The sequence below is a fragment of the Nicotiana sylvestris genome, chromosome 5, assembly GCF_000393655.2.
Source record: "Nicotiana sylvestris chromosome 5, ASM39365v2, whole genome shotgun sequence".
Classification (NCBI taxonomy): Eukaryota; Viridiplantae; Streptophyta; class Magnoliopsida; order Solanales; family Solanaceae; genus Nicotiana; species Nicotiana sylvestris.
In genome coordinates, this window is record NC_091061.1 from 24,456,151 (window position 1) to 24,469,712 (window position 13,562).

A 13,562-nucleotide genomic window follows, 5' to 3' on the forward strand; every position below is an offset into this window, starting at 1 on the left:
CACCAAATTTATTCATTTACTTTTAGCCGTGGCTAAAAAATTGCGACAAAATTAGTTAAAAAGAGACTCTACAAAAGCAATAGAAGTACATGACCGTCTCATTTATTTTTAACTAAAAAATTTCATATTTTCCTAGTCTATTATTTGGTTACTAATATCTGATGCTATAAGTAATTGAGTTTGTTTTAAATCGCTTAAATTGAAAATAATAGCCTATTTCAAGCGATGATAATCTTAAAATCGAGAGTCATTTTTTGTAAGATATTCAGAAATTATGAGATTGACTAGCTTAAAATAACTTTAACTTCATATAAAAATTAAATTTGTAAATGAATTTGAACGTTGTGAATGTCTTTTAACATTACTATTCTAAATTACTTAAGTTAAATAGAAGTTAATCGCCTAAGTATTTATGAAATTCCATATGTTATAGAAAAGACGATCTTACAATTAATAAATAGTTTTAAATTTTTAAGGATTGTGATCTCAACATGCTTATATAATACTTTTGTAAAAAAATAAATTTATCAAATTATTTGAAGGTTGTGAAGTAGAAATAGAAGGTTCATATTTAATTACTCTTATTACATAAATAGCCGATTAAATTCATTATTTAGTGCGTGAAAATGGGCCGGCTGGCCTGACAAGTTGGCAATCCAATCCAATTGGAAAACCTGACACGCGATTCAGCAGTATCTAGTGGGACCCAGATCAGTATCTTCTAGCAGAAACCAGTACGACGTGGAGAGTGAAGATCACGTGCCCCTCCCCTCCCCTCCCCTCCCCCGCTCAAGGAAAGTATAAAGCCCTCCGCGGTCAACCTCCGCCGTCGGCCTCCGCCCTGTGTTCCCACTCGTCCCTAAATATCACACTTCACCTAAGCTTTTATTAAATACTCGCTGTGAATTATATACTGTACGAAATCCGTTGAAGAATTGTCTGTTTTTGGTGATCCTGCTCGATTTTGTTTCAGGTAGTTGACCGGACCCTAATTAGTTTAGAATTTATGAGTATTTGATTTATTGATTGATTGATATTAATTTGAGCGCATAACCTTTTGTTTTTCGTCTCTCTTGTTTCTGTTTTTGTTACTCTGCTTTAGATGATTATGGTTTAATAACTTCATTTTAGGCATTTAAGCTGCTTAATCTTGATTATTGAGCTGAATTTTGTTTTATGTTCGACAGCTTTTTTCGCAGCTTTGTCTTATTAGCATGTCTAAAAACTGGTTAATATTCCCTCAGAAATAGCAATTTTAAAGTTGAATCTTTACTAAATATAGAAAAGGTGTCATTCTTTTTGGGGGCTAAGAAAGAGCGTAAGATAAATTAGGATGGAGGGAGTAATTGATTATGCCATAATTCATAATTAGTTAGGATCTATTATATGAATCCTCGGTATAGGTTTGTTTTGCTGCAATACTAGATAAATGTCTTTTAAGATAAATTAGGGAAGGGAAGCCTTGGTGCAACAGTAAAAGTTGCTTCCGTGTGACTAGGAGGCCAGGGATTCAACCTACAGAAAGAACCTCTTGCAAAAATGCAAGGTAAGGGTGCATACAAAACATCCAATGCGGTTCGTATTTCCTCAAACACCGCCCATAGCTGGAGCTTAGTGCACCGTGCTGCCCCTTTTCTTAAAGACAAATTAGGAATTCTCTAAAACTGAATATTATCTAAACATCTATCGGGACGTTTAAGTATCTAGTATAAAAATAAACAGACTCCTGACAAACATCATGTCCAATTTAAATGTAATGACTAAGCCTTAATCCCAATTGGTTGGTATCACTTATAGCTACTTTGTTCCCATTGTGTTTTGTTATACCTAAAGACTGCATTGTTTTAGAGAGGTCATAGTCTGTTAAGAAAATTTCCTTTCATGTAATTTTTTCATCCTCGTCCGTTTTTATCTTCTTCAAATAATCCTATTATCGCTCTAGATATCCTAAGCCTTTATGTTTTGTGACTTAGGACGCATGCAGTGTCCATTTAAGCTCACCTGATTGCCTTATGGTTTCGTATGAAAGCAAATGTTCTAAGAATTAAACCATTCGTAGAGGACATTGGTATATGTTCTGACTTTCGACAATTTCTTTTTCTTTTGTTGATTCAAGATGTGACCAACATTTATATAGTTCATCAATATGGGAGACTTGCCATGTCCACCATATCCCAACAAAAGATTAGAGGCAAGGATACTTAGCAAGAACAAGCTGCCAAAAATTTGTTTAGTTGCTTCTGCGACAAAGCACTTCTCGGAGAAGACTTTGAAATGTATAACCAAAGTGAAACAGAGTGTACAGACTAGTGGAGCTGCTGGTGATGTTGTTGTATTTTTGGCTACCACTGCTGCTCTAGAGATTGTGCGAAGGCTAAGCAAAGGTAGATGTCCTTTTATTTGGCGTGGTTTGCAGGCTCTGCAAGTTTTATGTTATCCACCGTTTAAGTGGATCCAGAAATGGGCTCCTTTGAAGGCATTGGTCAAACAGTTGCAGGTGGTTTTCCATTCATCTTTTGCTGTCATATAACTCCTTCAAATCCGAGAATACTTGCATTCACATTTTGATGTTGTTCTTGTGAACTTTTGACATCTCTTGGTGGGCAGATGCAAGAAACTCTCGATTTATCCCCAAAAAAGAATGTTCTGCGTGTTAATTGAGTTTGACGACTGCAGGACGTACATATGGACAAGCAATGCCAATGGTGCATTTTATTTGGATATTACCAATTTATCTTCAATCTGCTGTATGATGTTCATAGGGTTCTCTTCTTTGTCTGTCTTAAATTTTTCCTGCGCATGGCTGCTTGACAACATTAGTGAAAACAACCAATGACTTTTTGTTTTTCAATTAATCATGTGAGAATTGTGCATTTGTGATTTCAGATTCTAAATTCTTGGATACATAATGTTGACTTTTTTCCCGTATGACTGGTAATAATTTTACGTGAGTCATTGATCCAGATTCTGGTTATCTGCCCAAATATTTTTCTCTTTTATTAGAAAATGTTATTGTGGATTTACTGCTATCTGATTCCCGGACTTCTTGTTTGATTTAGTGGAAGAAGGCTAATCTCTTCTGGCACTCGATCTAATACTAGGAATATTTTCTCATAGAGGATAAACTTTTTTTTATGATAAATGGTTTATGTTTTATTTCTGCAGCACTTCAAGAAGATAAACAGTTGACAGCCAAAATTAGTTTAGTTGGCTGTTGTTGTTAGTTGTTACTCACTCGTTATATTTAGCATGTTTGACAGTTTTTTTTTTCTAAACTTTCAAATTGATTGGTGTTTCTAGTGTAATGACTGCTGTTATTCTGGCAGAAATTGTCTAGGCCAATGCTATTGCTCTCAATTGCAACACTTTTCTCTGATCGGTCATCATCTACTGAAGAAGCGACACCAAATGACTATCATGATTCTCGAGCATATCCACAAGCTAGGTAGGTATACTGTTGTAGGTATATTTTCTTTGGAAGCCTTTTGTTTTCTGGACTAGTGCAGTTGTCAAATGGATATAAGGATATGGTTATAGAAGAGTTCATGTCCAATTCAGATGCTTCTCTTTTTGTTTCTTTTTCCATTGTTTGGTGCTTGCAATGATTCTGACCACAGCTAAAGTAACTCTTCATCAGATGACTTCTCATATGATTATTTTTGTGAATTCGAAGTGGAAAAATTCACCTTTTAAGTACTGAGCTAGGGAAACATTGTCTCAATTTTGGGATGTTTCAAAATGCTTGATGCCATCCCACTAATAATATTCTATTCAACTTTCATAATTTTTTCATAAATTTAAATTCATATAACTATTATAATTTTAAACATGTTTTCTCTGTCATTCTGATTTTTCAACCACTATATGAATATTTCCTCCACTAAACAATAAATATATGTCATATGAACTTCTTAAACCTGTGTAAATTCTACAAGAAAAACAGAGAATTAATTAATTAGGATTTATGAAATTAAAGCTACAACGAGAATGAGATTACAGTCTTAGCTAGTTCTACACTGAAACCCATTTTTTTTATAGTCCAATATTTTTATGATACATGTAAATGCAACTTTAACAACAATGACAACATGAAAAGAAGATCATTCATGAGATCCAATAGAAATTGTTTTTTTAATTTTAATTCAACCTTTTTATTCAGCTTTAATGTAGTTGCATTGAAATGTATTGTTAACAGCAACAAAAATAAAAAGAAATATTCATGAGCCCTAGCAATTATGCTCGTATGATTGCATTTTCTTCGTGAAATTGATCCTCATTATCTCTTTTTTTTGAAAAATGTGCTCTCAGGGTTCTTATTAAGGTTATTACTTCTAATGTATTCTACATGATTCACGTTACAGCTCTCATGATGAAGTATTGGATGATGATTATCCTGAAAGATGGTTGCTAGAACTCCATAGGGAACTCAGGGAGGAGGGTATTAGTGTACCTGAAAGGTGAGATTCCACCCTTCACTTTTGCGGAAATCAATGTTGCTTTGACGTGCCATATTTTCACTTTAGTAGGTTTTATTTTTTTATGCTTGCTCAAAAAAGGAAGAAAGAGATCCTCAAAAATAATAAAGCTTGCGAAGTCAGACTTCTATTTATCTACAAAATATGTTGGTCTTATGCAGTGTTTTAAAAGGCGTTTTTGGGGCGAGGCGCACCAAAAACGCCCCGAGGCGATGGTGTGGGGCGTAAGTCTCAAGAGGCATACGCCCAGCAATTTGGGGCGTACTCCCGGGCGTTCGTGGCGTACGCCCGGGCGTTTGAGGCGCATTTTTTTAGTGAGGCGTAAGCCCCAAAGATTTTTTCAAATTAACAAAATTTGTTGAATAAATCCTTCATATAATACCCAAATTCTCAAAAGTCAGCTTGGTAATTGCTCAAAAGTTTTAAAAAGGAACTGAAATGTATTAAATTTGAAAGTTAAGACCTTTTTTATTGATTGAAGCCTTAATTCATGGTCTTTCCCAATTCTTTATCTTGTCCGCTAGTCTGCTAATATCTCCCAAAAGCAATGAATATTCAATTTTTTTTTTTACAAATACAAAGAGAAACCCATTCTCCTTCATAGCAGCAAGTTCAAAGTTCAAATTGCAGGTTAATCGTCCTTTTTGTTCCTCCATGTAGAAAACTTTATTCTTTTCGACTCAAGTTACTTGTGCTTCTAAATAGCATATAATAGATTGTTTTGACTAGTTTTTTGTGGGGATGGAGCGCGCGCGCGCACACACACACATATATATATATATATTCACATATTTATAGTTTTCTTCAATTTTTATGCAATTTTACATGTTTATAAATATTTACTGTAATTATATTATTTTATAAAATATTAAAAATTAAATACCTATGTGGCTTACGCCCCGTTCCTCGGGGCTTACACCTCGCTAAGGCATATGTAAAATGTCTCGCCTTACGCCCACGCCTTTTAAAACTCGGGTCTTATGTACTTGTTAGTGCAAGTATTCCTTTTCTTTAATAATTTCAAATACTATTTGACTAATTTGTCACTGATATACTATCATGTCATATTGGATTTCGCATGTTCCATATCACCTGCTAACAGGTTGAATGACGATGAGCTCCGACAATTTTATGCTGCTGCAAATGGTGATTTTTCAAAGTTGCTTTCATCAGTTAAGAAGACCATTAAATGGAGGCAGAGTTACACAATTCTTTCACCAGAAGAGCTCGAGGCTTGCTCACAGTTCATTTTTTGGCATGGCCATGATGCCAATCAACGGCCTTGCCTCATCATTCGCCTTGGACTTGCTTGCTCCAACCTGAAATCCAGGGACAGACTTCTCGTTGTAAAAGCAGTTGGTATGCATGTCTTTCTTGAGCAGTTTATGCATCAGTAGAACTGGAACACATTTAAGAATGTGCCACTAATGACTGAGCCAACTGAATATGTTTATTCTTAAGCTTGACAATTAGGGTCCGCCGGCAGGGGCGGACGTACCTTGGTGTCATCCAACACTGCTTCGCAGGAAAAGTTCAGTAAATTTGTGTCAAGTATAGATATGTACAACTTTTTGTTTTTTTGGATAAATAAGTTAAAATGACACGGTTTCTCACCTCTCGCTTGCTCTCATGGTCAATTGCTTCTCTTCTCTAGGGGAGGTTCTTGGTTCGAACTTCGTCATCTGCATGCTGTGTTAAAGTACAACATTTTTTGTGCCTTTTCTGATTAAAATTATTTGTCAGCGAGGGTTGAATCCTTGACCCCTTAGCTGGGCATACTGAACCAGTGGGCCACACTAGAGCTTGGTGCGCAACAACAAAAAAAAATTCCTGCAACTTGTCTTACTATTTTTTTCTTTCATCTTTTTCTTGGGCGATGAAGTTGGTCGAAGCCATTTGCAAAGTCAAATAATGATAGAGTTTTAAGTGTTTGTTTAGTATTTTATATAGAAACAAAATATTTAGTATTATTTCCGGTAAGGATATTATGAATACATTTCAAAATATAAAAATTTGTAGAGTAAAGTCATAGTAATATACTTGAATTCGTTTTTCTTCAATAAGTTTTGACTTGGGTTGTTTTAATTTGTATTGTCATAGTGATTTGTTTAATTGTTCATTTCTTTAAACGTCGACACCGCTTACGAAAAATTCTGCATATGCCCCTGGGGTCCGTGGGGATGACCAATCCTGAGTTTAGTTGTCTCTAGTTTCGTGGTACCAAGTAAAAGCTGCTTCAATGGAAATTACTGCCTTTTGGATTATTCGTCAGACTTGCATGGCATGAAAACACCAATTTTTCTTGTCTGCTCTTTGTAATTCGTCATACATTTTTTTCTCTTTCATTATTGGTTTTTTGTCTCAGTTTTTCATGTGGACTTCTTCATTTTGCATCCTGATTTTGGATAGATTTCTTATTGAGGTCTTGATTCCCCAGTTTCGCAGATTGAACACGGTATTTTGAGCTTGGTCGATGTGAGACATCCTCAAATTACTGTCTTGATGGACTGTGAAGGACTCTCTCCACTTGGTTTTCCCATACACACAATGAGATCTTGTGCTATGCTCTTGCAAGATCATTATCCTAATCGTCTAAGCTCTTTGATTGTAGTACGGCTCCCTCAAGTTGCCCAAATAATAATGCAGGCTTTCTTTAAGGTAACTTTACTGTTTATGCATTAAAAGATCTACCACCAACCCCAATGAAAGAAAGAGGAAAAAGAAAACTGGAAACTTCTGAGCCACTTTCTTTGCAGGTGGTTTAGAATTTCTTTTTGGTTCACTTGTAATTGAAGTTATTTTTTTAAGAAAAGGCTGCGCGCAGATGTAGCTGGTATGGTGGTGGCAGGCTAAATAGCTTGGACTCTGGTGCAGGTGTTCGATATAGGTGCAGATCTAGAGGTCGGATCCTTCATGATCTAAATTTTAAGATTTAGGGGTGTGGATTTAGGTACGGATACGGGTGGGGAATTCGGCTGAAAATAATTCAGATATCTATAAATATAGTTACAAAAATATGCCCAAACTATGAGATTTTTATGTGAAAATTTTATATTGTGCTTGTGGAGTGCAAAATGTTTCTCTTTTAAATAACAACAACATACTCAGGCGGCGAGACACAATGTGGGGACGCGGACACAATGTGGTCTACGACGGCGGACTGTATAAGAAAGGCGGCGAGAGAGGTGTTAGGGATATCTACGAGCCACTATGGTGGACACAAAGGAGATTGGTGGTGGAATGCAGTTGTCCAAGGTAAAGTGGGAGCAAAGAAGGCAGCTTACCTAAGGTTCGTAGGGAGCACTGACGAGGAAGAGAAGAGAGTGAACAGTCAAAAGTATAAGGTAGCTAGGAAGGAGGCGAAGATGGCAGTGACGGAGGCTAAGACGACAGCTTTTGCTCGTCTGTATGAGGAGCTAAGGAACAAAGGTGGGGAGAAGAAGTTATTCCGACTCGCTAAGGCGAGAGAGAGGACAACTCGGGATCTGGACCAAGTGAGGTGCATAAAAGATGATGACGGCAAAGTTTTGATGGGAGATGACCAGATTAAGAGGAGGTGGCAGACCTATTTTCATAAACTTCTAAGTGAAGAAGGGGATCAGGATATTATACTTGGGGAATCGAGGAATGCCGACAGTCACCATGAAGTTAGTAATTGTAGGGACATTGAGATCGATGAAGTCATGGAGGCAATACGTAAGATGAGAAGGGGTAGAGCTACCGGGCCAGACGAAATTCCGGTTGAACTGTGGAGGTGTGTGGGTAGAGCAGGCTTGGGATGGCTTACTGCATTGCTTAGTGTTATATTCAAGACTAATAGAATGCCTGAAGAGTGGAGGTGGAGTACAATGGTCCCGTTGTATAAAAACAAAGGTGATGTCCAGAGCTGTAACAACTATAGGGGCATCAAATTACTAAGTCATACCATGAAAGTTTGGGAGAGAGTGGTAGAAATGAGAGTGCGGAGGACGGTGTCTATTTCAGACAACCAGTTCGGGTTCATGCCGGGACGATCTACCACAGAAGCTATCCACCTTTATTAGGAGGATGGTGGAACAGTACAGAGATAAGAAGAAGGATCTCCACATGGTGTTTATTGATCTGGAGAAAGCGTACGATAAGGTTCCTAGGAAGGTCTTATGGAGATGCTTAGAGGATAAAGGGGTACCGAGTAACTATATTAGGGTGATTAAAGACATGTATGATGGAGCTAAGACTCGGGTTAGGACAGTAGGAGGCGACTCTGAACAATTTCCAGTTAGTACGGGGTTGCACCAAGGGTCTGCGCTCAGCCCATTCCTATTTGCCCTGGTGATGGATGCACTGACTCATCATATTCAAGGGGAGGTTCCATGGTGCATGCTATTTGCTTGATGACATTATTCTAATTGACGAGACAAGAGGCGGCGTCAACGAGAGGCTAGAGATTTGGAGACATGCTCTTGAGTCTAAAGGTTTCAAGTTGAGTAGGACGAAGACGGAATACCTCGAGTGCAAATTTGGAGTTGAGCCGACGGAAGCGGGAGTTGAAGTGAGGCTTGACTCTCAAGTCATTCCCAAGAAAGGTAGTTTCAAGTACCTTGGATCGGTTATTCAGGGGATCGGGGAGATTGACGAGGATGTCACATACCGTATAGGGGTGGGGTGGATGAAGTGGAGGTTAGCGTCGGGAGTCTTGTGTGACAAGAAAGTGCCACCGTTACTAAAAGGAAAGTTTTATAGAGCAGTGGTTAGGCCTGCCATGTTGTATGGAACTGAATGTTGGCCGGTAAAGAACTCACACACCCAGAAGATGAAAGTAGCAGAGATGAGGATGTTGAGGTGGATGTGCGGGCATACAAGGATGGATAAGATTAGGAATGAAGATATTCGAGAGAAGGTGGGTGTGGCCCCCATGGAGGACAAGATGCGGGAAGTGAGACTCAGATGGTTCGGGCACATACAGAGGAGGAGCACTGATGCACCGGTGAGGAGGTGTGAGCGACTGGCTGTAGTGGGCACGCGGAGAGGTAGAGGGAGACCTAAGAAGTATTGGGGAGAGGTGATCAGACATGACATGGCACGACTTAGGATTACTGAGGACATGGCCCTTGATAGGGATTTATGGAGGTCGAGCATTAGGGTTGTAGGTTAGGGGAAGAGTGTGAATATTTCTACAGCACAATAGAGGGAGACTATCCAGTTAGGAGTTAGACTAGGAATGTCATTAGGCGTCTATTGATGCAGGACTTTACCTTCTAGTTGTACTATACCAGCCATCTATTTCGTATTTTCGTTGTCGTATCCTGTATTTCATATTTCATATCTCTTATATATTGTTGCTGTTTTATTACGCATTTTTACATAACTAATGTATCATCTCCTATTGCTTCTTTTGAGCCGAGGGTCTCCTGGAAACAGCCTCTCTACCTTTCGGAGTAGGGGTAAGGTCTGCGTACATACAACCCTCCCCAGACCCCACTTGTGGGATTATACTGGGTCGTTGTTGTTGTTGTTGTTGTATACTCAGTATATTCCCACAGTGTGGGTCCGGGGAAGGTAATGTATACACAAACCTTACCACTACCTTGTGAAGGAAAAGAAGTTGTTTCCGGTAGACCCTTAGCTCAAGAAAAGCAATTCTCAACATGTTTGAAAAAGAAAAACAATAGTAAAGAAGTCATGTTGAAAATGATGAAGACAAGAAACAACAGCAAAATAACAGAGCAATAAGAAAACTGACACAAGGAAAACAACAGGTAGTAATAAAAATCGAAGGCTAAGATACTACAAGAATGATAGAAAATTTCTCTTTTATATATAAGGTATTCTATTTTCTTCTTTCATCCTAGCTTTTGTTTTGATTATAGAAATCATTTTAGTCTTAAATTTCTTCGTCGATTTTGGTCAAAGAACCGAAAATCGATTGACCAGTCCAGTACGGATCCTACACCCACATACACACCCACGTCGTGTCGACACGGGTGTTGCACTGTAAATAAAGAGTCTGAGCAACTTAGCTTTTGTAAACACGATATAATTCTCTCGGCCGTATAATCCGTTCATACTATTCAACGAAGGGAAATGATATTCCTATCTTCATATCAAAGGACATCTTAGAAGAGTTTCTTCTTGTTGGTACTGCCTGGAGAAATATCCGATGGTTTGGTTTTTGATTGATACTCATCAATATGTTGGATTAATGTGCACCTTTCTAGGTTTTAATTGAGCTCCTAATCTCTTATTATAATATTTGTGTGGAAATAAAAAAAGACTTGCCAGCAGTGCATAATTTCATTGGCTCGTATGTCTGTATTGTTGTCAAATCAAACGAACATTGTACTTGCAGGTGCTTAAACCAGCCACGCGCCAAAAAGTGAGGATAATTGGGAGAAACCATCTAGAGTTTCTCTCCAAGAACCTCGATTCAATCCCTCCGTTTCTTGGTGGAAGCTGCTCGTGCTCAAAATGCTCAGACGGGAGCAATGTGGAGGGTATATCTGATGAAGTCACGTTGGCAGAACCAACACCTGATCGTGTGGACAGATCTGATGAGGTCTCTCAGACAGAACCAACACCTGATCATGTGAATAAATCTGATGAGGTCACTTGGACAGAACCAGCACCTGATCATGTGAACAAAAGCCCCGAGCTTGATCATAATAATGGCTCCAACACAAATGGCAACAGGGAAGAGCTGATAAAGACCCTCATCATTGGTATACTGATGGTGTGTATACTTATTGCTGTGATTGTGGCAATGCATTATCCAGAAAGATTGCCTCTTTTGCATTCGCTTAGATAATAAATTTTCTGCTTGCTGCGGAAGTTGTGGATGGAGACTTGCACGAAACATGTGCTTCTCCAGGGAAAGCCTAAATCCACTCCCCCCAACAATAGATTTCTCTTCATCTTTATCAGGGCCATACAAATTCCTAGTTTGACATAGATGCATATCATATAGTAGTATGTTAGTAGAGTATTTAAATAATTTCTTATCAATGTACAGTATTTTGTGATCACCTAAAGAAATAGATTCACTTGGATTCCTGCGTAGTTGGGGATGATTAAGAAATTCTTGAATCGTGTGCTAAAGTACTGAGTTTTGTTCGTTGGAGCGGATAAAGATAGCTGTTAATTTCCTTCATTTGATGGCGTTACTTCTTTCTTTGTTCGCTAAGATTTGCCAAAATATTCTTTGGATACAAATTCCAGATATGGTTAACATGTACTAGTATATTGTGATTGACAATAAAATCTATGCTTTGCGAAATATAGGAACTGATGGTGCTCGTGCAGGAGTAACTAGAGAACTACCCATCTCAAGAAAATAGTGCTTCTAGTTAAAAGTTGACAAAGTCCATACTACATTATGAGTTCACTGGATAATTGGCAAAAGTTAGATGCCTTTGTACTTTGAATCAACTGCTTATGACAAGTAGGAAGAGATATGAAGACAAAGACGCCAACTAAGTTAGCAAAGAATCCCAGATCTTGATCATCATCCATTATGTGCAATAAAGTTGAACCCAAATGAGTTAGAACCATATGAAAATCCCTACATTGGTCAAACCATATAAAACCCACAACAACCTGAAATAGGTACAAATTCTCTGATCAAAACTCCAGTAAACAAAGAAAAAGAATCAAAATGAATGGAAAACACTAAAAATGATAGGATTGTTGCAAGATTGCCTCTTCTTACAGTAGAAGAAATAACAAAAAAAGTAAATGTGGCTGCTGGGATTCGAGCCCAGGTCTCCACGGCCACAACGTGGAATTCTCACCACTAAACTACAGCCACAAGATGTTTATGTTTGTGGATTAAACACTTATCAACAACTGCGTAATCAGTCAGAGTTACTAACGTTGTTGTTTCTTTTTGTTGGTTTTCCACCCGATGTCTGGTAACCGCTTTAAAACTGACTAATTCGAATTCATATCGAAAAGTCTCCCTTTGAGTTTGAGGGGTAAACTGCTCGTCTGCTCCCTGCCAAATTAAAGGCAACTCGGTACCCAAGCATCGCACCAAAAGCTCTAATTAAGGATGACTTTTAGGTGAAACATATTGACGAAGAAAAGCTTCTTAGTTTTATGTACTTATGTGATTTTATATTACAGGATCAATATATAACAACGGGCGTAAGTTTTCGAGTCCTTTTCAAGTCTAACGGGATAACCATTATATTTCAATAGATGTGATATCTAACATATTTAGTTTTTTAATATTTCTATGTATATTATAAAATATTAAAAAGCGAACTGAATTTATACCATAACATCATATTATCTATCTTCTTTGATATACTAGGATGAGTTTAAATTCACCTGTTCTATATTCTTTTAGGTTTATTATATCAAACGGTTATCTACAAAATGCAAGCAAAAAAAGCTAGAAAGTATATGAATCTAAATTATGGCTGTCCAACGGGCCGTCCCGTCCCGTTCCCGTTCCCGTCCCACTTCATTTTAAACGGGATGGGACAATGTTAAACGGGATACAGAATGGGACGGGACGACCATTTTGTCCTGTTTGTCCCGTCCTGTTTCGTCCCGTCCCGTCCCATCCCGACTGTCCCGCGAGTTTTTATGGTATATTTGTGAAATTTTTGTTGTATTTGGTAAGTATAAAACAAATCCAACTTATGCACCAGACATTAATAAAATGATTGCAAAATTTAAAAAGTATTTTTTTCTATATTCCCCAAGTTTATTTAATTTCTACTATACTTAACCCATATTTAAAATTAAGAGGTGCAAAGGGATTTGTTCGTAAAATTTATCAAAATTTAGCAATTCAAGAAAATGAACAACCATCTCTCGAAGACTTCCAAGCTAACATATATTCTTATGCTAGAATCTAGATCAATGTTTGATAAATATAAATCTATGGAAACAAAAGGTGGTGAAACTGCTCCTTCTACTTCTAAGTCTAGAGTAGAAGTTCTATGGGAAGCTATGGATGATATAACATGTTTTGATTCCTCTATTGATGATGAACTTGATTCGAAGCATCGGAGAATGCTTTTAGCGCAACAATATTTTAACTCGGAGATCATAGACATTTATTAGCAGAGGACAACCTAGAGATTTCCGTATTATTCAGAG

The 13,562-nt window shown here is 37.8% G+C and overlaps 1 protein-coding gene and 1 non-coding gene across 3 annotated transcripts; one reads left to right on the forward strand and one right to left on the reverse strand.

The window, feature by feature from the left end:
• The first annotated feature begins 657 nt into the window (after positions 1-657).
• On the forward strand, positions 658-11,529 carry LOC104237673 (uncharacterized). 2 transcript variants are annotated; one of them, XM_070174294.1, is made up of 7 exons: positions 658-973; positions 2,117-2,497; positions 3,327-3,445; positions 4,362-4,457; positions 5,578-5,834; positions 6,913-7,133; positions 10,804-11,529. In XM_070174294.1, exons 2-7 carry the CDS (start codon positions 2,147-2,149, stop codon positions 11,257-11,259), a joined length of 1,500 nt encoding a protein of 499 aa, XP_070030395.1. In that variant the 5' UTR covers positions 658-973; positions 2,117-2,146; the 3' UTR covers positions 11,260-11,529. The 2 variants fall into 2 exon arrangements, with proteins under 2 accessions (XP_070030395.1, XP_070030396.1); XM_070174295.1 differs by having other exon boundaries at positions 751-973; positions 2,117-2,384.
• Positions 11,530-12,186: 657 nt separating this feature from the next.
• On the reverse strand, positions 12,187-12,258 carry TRNAH-GUG (transfer RNA histidin (anticodon GUG)). Its single transcript has one exon. It is a non-coding gene; the product is annotated as a tRNA-His (tRNA).
• Between the last annotated feature and the right edge of the window lie 1,304 nt (positions 12,259-13,562).

Bases quoted from the DNA above. Each gene is read 5' to 3' on its own strand.
- LOC104237673 (XM_070174294.1), top strand. From the start codon at position 2,147: ATGGGAGACTTGCCATGTCCACCATATCCCAACAAAAGATTAGAGGCA. The intron at 3,446-4,361 runs GTAGGTATACTG...TTCACGTTACAG, and splicing joins CGAGCATATCCACAAGCTAG to CTCTCATGATGAAGTATTGG. The intron at 7,134-10,803 runs GTAACTTTACTG...TTGTACTTGCAG, and splicing joins TAATGCAGGCTTTCTTTAAG to GTGCTTAAACCAGCCACGCG.